At 30.1% G+C, this 10,061-nt stretch overlaps 1 protein-coding gene across 1 annotated transcript; it reads right to left on the minus strand.

The window, feature by feature from the left end:
* Positions 1-706: 706 nt before the first annotated feature.
* On the minus strand, positions 707-6,484 carry LOC102667924 (11-oxo-beta-amyrin 30-oxidase). The gene is made up of 5 exons (XM_006598084.4): positions 6,057-6,484; positions 2,864-3,081; positions 2,281-2,522; positions 1,767-2,154; positions 707-1,510 (listed from the first exon to the last, which is right to left on the minus strand). The coding sequence occupies exons 1-5, from the start codon at positions 6,352-6,354 to the stop codon at positions 1,085-1,087; spliced, it is 1,572 nt and encodes a 523-aa protein (XP_006598147.1). The 5' UTR covers positions 6,355-6,484; the 3' UTR covers positions 707-1,084.
* Between the last annotated feature and the right edge of the window lie 3,577 nt (positions 6,485-10,061).

Raw genomic sequence — 10,061 nt, forward strand, 5'->3', positions numbered from 1 at the left:
TTAGAACAAGGACCAAAAAATTCCAGCAACTACACAATGGGATTTTTTTTTTGAAGGAATTAAACTTCATAATTTGGTAATTCAAACCTTCTAACAACCAATTATATTACCTTCAAGAATTTTTGAAAGCTATTATAGCATGAACCACTCAGCCCAAATATTTGTTTTTAAAATAAGTTTCTGCCTTTTTTTTAACAAGAAATTAAAGGCCTAATTTTTGCAATGGTTCAGCCTCAATAAAAAAAAAATAGCATGAACAAGGTAATATAAAATGGCAAAGAAGAAATTAGAAAGATGTTACCAAGAAATTTCAGCCCAAGCAATCTTGAAAAACCCTTGATGTAAACCCATTTGCACAAGGGTTGAAGATGGATCTTTAAAGATTTTTTTTTTTGTATGAAATTTAGAAAATGGAATAAGAGAGAAAGTGACGAGTTTATGGAGGACTGAATGGAAGGTATTTGGTTCAAAGTTTGAATGTGTTCGGATGAAGAATGAAGATGATAACAATGGTGTTCAAGTGGGATTAAAGAATGAAGGTTTAGAATGATGAAGAAGGGGGTTGGAAGAATCACTTCTCCGAAATTGGTGTCACACACAAGATAGTGTTCCTTGATAAACCAATTTCTTGAACCACTCAAGTAACTAAAGAGATTCACTCTCATACTTTAGAAGGTGATTAAAACTCAAATTCAAGGTCTATCCCTTTTTTATTAGAAAATGTACAGCCTATAAATAGGAATGACATCAAGTTGGTTAAACAAGTGAAAAGATGAAATGATCACTAATAACAACAATTGATGGTGTCATTAAACCTAATTAAAACTAGAATTAATAACAACACTTGATGGTGTCATTATACCTAATTAAAACTAGAATTAAGACACAAAAACATATGAAAAATTGTGCAATTCCTTGGTCAGCCAAGAGGCAATCACAATCTTAGAGTTTTCACCTTATTAAACCTTAATTTCTTTAAATTAAAACAAGCCTATAGGTAGTGCAAATTCAAAGAGAATTGGCAGCCACTTTAACACAAGTTTGAGCCTTTATTTCAACTAACAAAATGCTAATAAAAGTGACACTACAGCTTGTGTAAAATGATATGAGCCCCAAATTTGGGATTAAGAGTGAACCCAATGGTTGGAGCATGTGCATAGGCAGGAGAAAGCTCGAATGAGAATTTTTGTAAAAGTAATGACAAAACCATCTTTGCTTCTAATAGAGCAAAATTTTGGCCTATGCACACTCTAGGACCCCGTCCAAATGGGAAAAACGAGACTTGGCCTTTTGTTGCCTTTGCAACTCCATCAGCAAATCTTTCTGGTTTGAATTCGGTAGCATCATCACCCCAAATATCATGATCTTGGTGAATCAACAATATTGGTAAGGAAACTTGCACTCCTTTAGGAAGGGACATTTTTCCAAGTTCAACATCATTCTTGATAGCTCGATTGAAATAAACTGCAGGTGGGTAGAGTCTGAGAACCTCATATAAAATCATGGTCACCTATTGTAAAGAAAGATATATTCATTAAGATTCAACACTAAAAGCACTTGCCATATTAATATAACCATGCACTTAAGTAAAATCATGTGAACCAAAAATTATTAACACAAGTAATTCCACCTTTGGTCTCTTAATCAAGGACGGAGGTTTGATCCCTAACTTGAGAATAAGATTATTGAAAGTACCACTTTATCCTAAAGTAGGTTAATGTGGGAGAGTATTAAGTTGGGTGTCAAATAATGTGGTAAGTACTTACAATTTTGAGGTGACTTAACCCATCATAATCTGGCTTTTGGTTACCAAAAACATGCAATACTTCCTCCCTAGCATGTGCTTGCCAATCAGAATATCTACTCAACAATATCATTGTCCAAACCAGCAAAGTCGATGTAGCTTCTTGCCCTGCTATGTAGAATGCATTACATTCCTCAATTACTTCTTGGCTAGTCATTGCAACGGTCTTATTGTTTCCATGTTCATGTATTTCCATACGATTTGATTCCAAAAGCATGCCTAATAAATCATGGTGTAAGACTTCACCGGCCTTCATTGCTTTCTCTCGTTTGTTGATGATTCCTTTAAGTGACGCCCGTATATCAGTATCTATTTCTTTCATCCTCCTATGTGTAGTTGTCGGTAGCAACCTACAAATAGATCATATAATTACATTTTCAAATTAATTAGCTAGCCATAAATGTAATATGTAACGGTTCTTAACTAAGAAAGCTTTATATATAGCTCTATAGCCATTTTTCTGTTAGTAGTCTTACCACCATCCTGGAATGTAAACATTTCGTAATTTCATAATCAACCCAGCTTGCTCTTTCAGAAGTTCAAATATTCTTTTTCCTTCTTCGTAACTACTTCCAAACGCTGTTCTAGAAATAATATCACAGGTCAAATTTTGAAGGAAAGGCCATACATCAATTTCACATTTGTTGTCTGAAGATAGCATCCCTTCCCATTTCGAAACCATCTCATCGCAACATTTAAAAAAAGTTGGTAACATAACCTGCGGAGGATAATGAAGTCACAAAACTTGATATGGAGTAAAACATGCAAAAAAAATGACTGCCTAACAAAACATACATTCACCCATTTGGATAAAATTCTATATAAATATTTATAAGGTAAGAAAATAATTAAATTAATTTTTTTCATAAATTTAAATTAGTTTATACATGATTAAAATCAATTTTTTTGGAAAAGTTAAATGAGAATTTCTATGAATTTGCTTACATAAGTTAATCTTAACTTACATATAAAAGAAACTTAATTAATTTTTTTCTTAGAAGTATTTTATCTAGATATTTGTCCAATCAAAACCATTAAATTAATTAGTATGTATATAACCTTCAATTTTTCAAAATGGAAAGCAGGGTCGATAATCTTTCGATGTATCCTCCATTTCTCGCCTTGTAAATTTGTAAGTCCATTGCCCAACAAATTGATAAGGGGGCTCAACTTGGGTTTCTCAAAGTCTTGGATCTTGTTGAAGACTTCTTTGATTTGCTCAGGGTCTGTGATGATCACTTTTGGTGTGGTGCCTTCCCATAAAAATGAATTTTTGCCTGCACATGTATGTTTTGTGTTATATATCCAACACCAACTATTTAATGAGGATTAATGACACTGACCTGAAATAAATGGATTCAAGAATTCAACTAAATGCATGAGATACCATACATAATGAGATTCATATTTTTTAATATAAAATCTTGATATTAAAAGCTTCATACTTTCTAATTAAAAGCTTCCAAATTTTCATTTTTAAGCTATCTCATGAGTTTTGGCTCTTGCATGTCTCCCATGTTTTGTATTCTTCCTTTATTTCTTTAGTAATATATAGACTTGTAGCATAAGATCATTAGGAAAAGGGTTACTAATATAGTTGGTATGCTTTTTCCTAATTAATGTGATATATTACTCTTATACTATTTTTTACAAGATTCTTTCTAAAAGCTATCATTTTCTATTCATGGCTAGAAAACATGGTTTTATGATGGGGATTTGGTGACGATTTTATAAAAATCAACATCATTAAGGAGGCAATGACATTTTTGTAAATACCAGTTATATTTCAACGACTGTTTTCCATAAAACGATGTAGAAATTGCATTTTAAAGGCGATTGTTAGGGAAACCATTGTTAAAATGGACAATTCAAACCTTCTTTGAAATGGAAGTCTTTTTCAGAAAACTGCTCCCTCAGTCGTATCCTGTCCCCCCCCCCCCCCTCTCTCTCTCTCTCTCTCTCTCTCTCTCTCTCTCTCTCTCTCTCTCTCTCTCTCTCTCTCTCTCTCTCTCTCTGTCTCTCTGTGTGTGTGTTAGTGTCACTCGTGTGTTGTTGTTGTTGCGTCACCTCTACCACACTGTGGCATAACCTCTAAAAATTTGATCTTGTCGCGAAGTGCTTTGAGCGCACCACAGATTTGGTCTCAATGCTTGACATCAACTCAATCACCAATGCTGGAGAGAGGAAATTGCTTCTAGATTTGAACCTGGCTCGGTCCGAAACAGCAAAGTGTTGACTTTTCACAATTACGACTTCAAAGATGATTCAAAACCATCATGGAACGAGTGTTATAATCGTCTTTAAAAGCCTTTTTTGTAGTAGTGTATATTTTATTTAATGAACATAGTATTTAATGTATTGGGAAATCAATTTTACCAATAAGATATTATATGTCTTATTTAATAATATAAATATTTTTAATATTTAATAAATGTATTATATGTTTTAATACATAAATTTTAATATTTTTAAATTTATAAAATAGAATAATGTTATATTATTTTTATTTTTACTTTAAAAATAATAAACAAACCATATTTTGAAATAGGAAACTATATTTAAAAATGTAAAATTATAAAATATAACAATTAATCTCTTAATTTTTCTACTTAAAATTTGACTACATATTATATTTTTATTAAATATAGTATTTAATAATTTTATTATATTCAATAGTCCAAAATATAGATGTATATATATACGATAAAGATATATTATTATTATTATTATTATTATTATTATTATTATTATTTAGGAAAATAAAAGAGAAAACATATTTGAAATAGGAAACTTTAAATATATATTAGTATCATAATATCAATAAATTGAAAAATATGTATGATAGTTTTTCTATTAATTATTATACTTACAATTGACTACATACTATATTTAATAAATATAATATTTAATGTTATTAGGTAGCCAATTTTACTTATAGTATAATAATTATGACATCTATTAAATATAATATAGTAAATGATATGTGAAAAATATAAAATTCAAATGCACATTTATATAATAAAAATAAATTCATAAATAAATAAATTTAATTTAAAAAATATTTTTTTAGAAATTTTTTGTTCTTTAATTAAAATAATTTTTGTGTTTTTGCGTCATGTCTGTTATCTCTTAATATTTTTATATACAATTATATAAATATATATATATATATATATATATATATATATATATATATATATATATATATATATTTACTGTGAGGAATTACATCACTAAAAGAATTATGTTTTTTTATTATAAAATTAGAATTATAGAAATAATATTAAAAAATTTAGTCAACAATGAAATGCATAATAAATTAATACAATTAACTATAATGTTTAATATATTTAATTTTTTATTCATGATTTCATTAAAAAAAAGAAGTTGAATATTATTAATCTTAACTAAATAAATACACACATTAGCTTACAAATATTATTTGTGATGAATCGTTGATGGTAAACAAAAATGGATAAATAAAAATATTGAAAGTAAATCGAAAATTCGTTATATTTATAGGCATGTTAGACCTTTTCTTTTTAGTTACAAAAATTACATTTTTATTTTATTTTTGTTTTAATATATATATATATATATATATATATATATATATATCAAAATAATTAAATTAAACTATATTAATTTTATTTATTTTATAATTTTTTTAAAAAAGTAGAAAGGAAAAATATTTCTATAATTTAAAATATAAACAAGAAACAAATTAAAGGATCCATTTTTTTCTCATAACGAAAGTTAGATAAGAGGGAGTGGTCCAAACAATGAAGCCACGCCATAAATGAATTATATTAGGGTGAAATATTTTTGTTTTGTCCCTATAGCATTTTTTAAATTCGATATTAGTCTCTCTAAAAAAGAATTCCGTGTCTTTAATTTTAAAATTCAAATCAATAGTTAATTAAACTACTTTTTTTCCTCAAAAAAACCCTACCTAAATCCTTTTGAACATCTAAACTAATATATCTCAAGTTAAAGAGAAGAGAAAAAAAAAACAACAAATTAAAACGACTATATAAAATTGAACTTTTAAATATTTTATAAAGAGACTAAAAACATATTGATTTGTGTGAGAAAAAAAGATGTACAGGGAAAAGAACGTTAATTACAAATCCAAAAAATTCAATTAACAATAAAATAAAATAACCAATATCTTGGTGAAATCATGAATATCGAAGGAGCAAATATTGCATATAACACCATAGACTAAGCGATGGTAAAAAAGTGTACGTACCGAATTTGTTGACAATGTGATGGTTAAAGGTCACGATATGCGGTGCTACGTTCTTATCATCTGAGAGAGAACTCGTGGATTGTTGAGATTTGGAAGCATTCATGAGAATCCTAAACTTTTCCCGATTGTCTCCAACCAAAAGTCTGTAGGGATTGCCCTGAAGACCCTGTGCCCTTAATGCCCGCTCCAATTTCTTTGGCCTCAACCACACCCAGTTTAGCAGCTTCCACAAACATAGCACAACAAGAGGTAGCACCAATATGAGAAAGCATGTTGCAATAGTGGGTGGTAGCCCCATTGTAGGAGAAAGAAAGTGGAAAGATAGGTAATTACGGATTGATGAATAGAAGGATGAATTTTGGTGGTTTTGTGATACTCTCTAGTCTCTATGTATCTACTTCGGTTTCAGTGGCGCTTTTGTAAGGGAGAAAAAGGTGTGTTTTTCAGTTTTAATATTTTTGGTCAAATGTTCGATTAAAGTTTTTATATTTTTATTTATGTTAATTAGCGTGTCGGCCTTATTTGCGTGTCGATCACTTGCTAGTTATCGTGTAGAACCGATCCACCTCGCGAATTTGTTAAGTTATGAGTTATTTGAGACAGCATTTAATGTGATTTTATTTTATTTTTAATATAATATACATCAAATTGTCAATAAATAACTAAATTTAGGGAGTTGAATTAAACAATTAAAAATTTTGTAGAATCATTTAGATTTTTTTTTTAATTTCAAGAATTAATTTATATCACATGAAATCAAGTTCACACACTACATTCGTATGTATAAAATATTTTTTTTAAAGAAAAAATAGATTTTTTAATGTAATCATAATTTTTTAGAGTTATCTTATGAGATATATAAGTATATTTGGCAGGTGTTTGAAAGAGAACTTATTAAAATAGTTACTTTAATATTTGTTTATAATTTATTTTCAATTTAATTAAGTTTAAATAAACTTTCTAGGATACGTGAAAAATAGTTCGTAACTTATAAGCTTAATTTCAATCAATTCAATATCAATATAAAATTAAATGGGATTAGGTGGGGAATGATTTAAATATTCTTAATGGAACTCTTATTAAACAATAATGATGGTATTATATTCTATTACCAGGTAGCAGGTGTATCATTGGCTTTCTTTGCCTTTGCAAGAGCGCAGATTTTCTCCACCTAACGTCCTAAAGTTGCGCCGATTAATGTTATCGTAATTAATTTTAAATTAGCTTTTTTAAATAATTACTGTCAATTTTCAATTATAAAAAAATGTCAATTTTGACAAATAAAAAAACAGAATGACAGTAAGGGTGAAATGTTTATGCGGGTTCACAATAATTAAGGATCTGGAACTAACTTTTATCTTCTCTTTAGTGTGAATTTGAATCCCCTTATGACCACTTTTTTGTTTGATAGACAATTCTCCTTGAGTAGATCTTCTCACTTCTAAGGGATAATTTGAGTAGTTATAATTGAGTAAAATTACTTGTGATTTAGGTTTATGTAGTAATAATCATCTAGGAGTTTAAAATGGTCAGGGAGAAATCTCTTGTGAAACCCAAAACTGGTCCTGTTTCACCATCTAGCATGAGAACTCCAGGTCCATCTTCGGTCCCCAAGGAAGCTAGGTTAACTCAACAGGGCTCCCATGCACAACGTAGTTGGGAAGGATTGCTTGTGTAGTGGGAGCACTGCTGTGACTATAGTGAAGCAGGTAGTTAAATAAAGAGCAACATCCACACTTATGTTTGTTTCTCATTTTTTTTTCAGTTTTCTTAATTTCTAATCTTACCAGAGTTCGAATCTGTTCATGGGCTATACTTGGGATTCTCGAGCAATGATGGGGTCCAAGGATGGTGGCTATTCAGTTGACTGTTGATTTGAAGCCTGATTTAATTTATTCTGTGTCACAAATGAGTGGGGTGACACTAGGAAAAAAATGGTTTCTCTGTGGGTTAGCAAGCTTTGGAGATTTGCTATTGATGAGTTTCTGAATGTATGGCAGAAGAAATTTTGATTTCATTCAATTCAGTCCATTGTGCAAGTTCTCAAGGTGCCTAAAAACTCATGCTTTTTTCTTCTTCTTTTTTTTTTTTGTTTTGTTTACTTTGTTGTGTGTTTGTTTGACTTATATGTTCTTCAGATTTTGAATTTGGCTGAAAAATGAAATGTAATGAAAAGATTTTCAGATTTTTCCACATAGATTGAGTTCATAGATGGTTATGAAGACTCATTGGGAGTTTTAAGCATATTCAACAACAATTGAACTTTCCACCCGTTTTAAGCAGCTAGAACAAAAACACAAACTCTTGCAGCACAGATTCAACATCTTCTCTTACTTTTGTGCGCTATGAAGGCATAACTCAGCTGCACATAGTTGGTGAAACAAGAGCTCTACTCCTCCCTAGAAATTTCTCAATAGATTCCTTTGTCACAACATTGGTTAGGCTTCCAAGTTTGAAATTCCTCACTTTGGTTTCTCTTGGCATATGGGATCCATTGCCGGGTAAGATTGCTTATTTGTCATCACTTTGGTTTCTCAGTGTAATTTACTCTTAATATTTTTTTTTGCTAAAATGTATTGATTTGTTGAACATAGGATAAAGTTAAACTCTAAATATGAATAGAAGAGATTGTAGCAGCTAAAGGGTATATATCTCAAACAATGAAGTTCAGAACAATTGGTCTGCCTCCTTATCGAGCTTTCTCACTAGAAGAGATTGTAGCAGCTACAAACAACTTTGACTCAGCTTCTTTTATGGGTGAAGGTTCTCATGGAAAGTTATGCCACTTGTTTTAATTTAATGTCTATATTGATTATAGAAGATTATTTCCTTTGAACCATAAGCTTTAGTAAATGTGCTCTTGCACTACTTGCTTTGATGAATTAAGCCTAGATGAAAGAAGGGATTCTTCAGTCCACACAGTTTTCTAATTTGGTTGTTTGAATTATTTTGTCATTAGGAAAATACAAATTGTTGATAAAGTGCTTATAACATGAAATTCAAAGATCAAAATGATTAAGAGGGCATTTGGAAGAACTTTCATAGAGCTTTCTTGAGCTTCTCTTATCAATTATTGTATGAACTCTTAAATTTAAAATTGTAGATGTGTGGTTAAGCTTATGATAATGGCTTATGGCCCTTCTATAAATTCCTTCTTGCTCATCAAAATAAGTTTATTGAATTAAGCTCTTATGATATAAGTTCTCATGGAAAAAAGCTTTTATAATTATATAAGGACTTAAATAAGCTATTTTCCCAAGCGTGCAATAAGTCCAGAGACAATTGGAAAGGTACAAGAGAGGTGTTATGCCATATTAAAGAATTAATCTGTCTGTAAGTTTAAAATGTTATGACACATTACTTTTTCTATTACAAATATGCTATGGCTAATACATGCTGATCAGCTGATGTCATATATGATAATATACCATGCCTACCAGCCTGCATAAGGTAAGTACCCCTCAAATAATGAGACAGACTAAGCTCACGTTGTTCAATAATGGATTATTAGTTAGTACCCCTCAAATTAAGCTTCTTTCTTTCTATTAGATTTAATACTAGTGCACTAGGAATCTTGTAAATGGCAAGCCTCGTGCGTTTCTTTATATATAAAAGTCCTATTTGGAGCTTTTCTCAAGTTTTGATTATTTGTTGTAGGATGTTAAGTGCCAGGGCTGCTTCAACATGTAAGTAGAAACTTTGTTTTATTATATATATATATATATATATATATATATATATATATATATATATATATATATATATATATATATATATATATATATATATATATATATATTGTGTGTGTGTGTGTGTGCGTCCACCCACACAAAAAAAAAAAAAAAAAAAAAAAAAAAAAAAAAAATAAATAAATACACACACACACACACGCGCGCGCGCGCGCGCGCGCGCGCGCGCGCGCGCGCGCGCGCACAAACACACAGAGAGAGAGAGAGAGAGAGAGAGAGAGAGAGAGAGAGAGAGAGAGAGAGAGAGAGAGAGAGA

The sequence above is a fragment of the Glycine max genome, chromosome 15 (genome assembly GCF_000004515.6).
Source record: "Glycine max cultivar Williams 82 chromosome 15, Glycine_max_v4.0, whole genome shotgun sequence".
Taxonomy (NCBI): Eukaryota; Viridiplantae; Streptophyta; class Magnoliopsida; order Fabales; family Fabaceae; genus Glycine; species Glycine max.

What these genes read in the sequence shown, in the direction of transcription:
- LOC102667924 (XM_006598084.4), bottom strand. Translation starts at nt 6,354, where the DNA reads ATGGGGCTACCACCCACTATTGCAACATGCTTTCTCATATTGGTGCTA. An exon ending in TCCATTTTGAAAAATTGAAG is followed by an intron (nt 2,523 to 2,863) that starts GTTATATACATA and finishes TATCCTCCGCAG; the next exon opens with GTTATGTTACCAACTTTTTT. An exon ending in GTTTACATTCCAGGATGGTG is followed by an intron (nt 2,155 to 2,280) that starts GTAAGACTACTA and finishes ATCTATTTGTAG; the next exon opens with GTTGCTACCGACAACTACAC.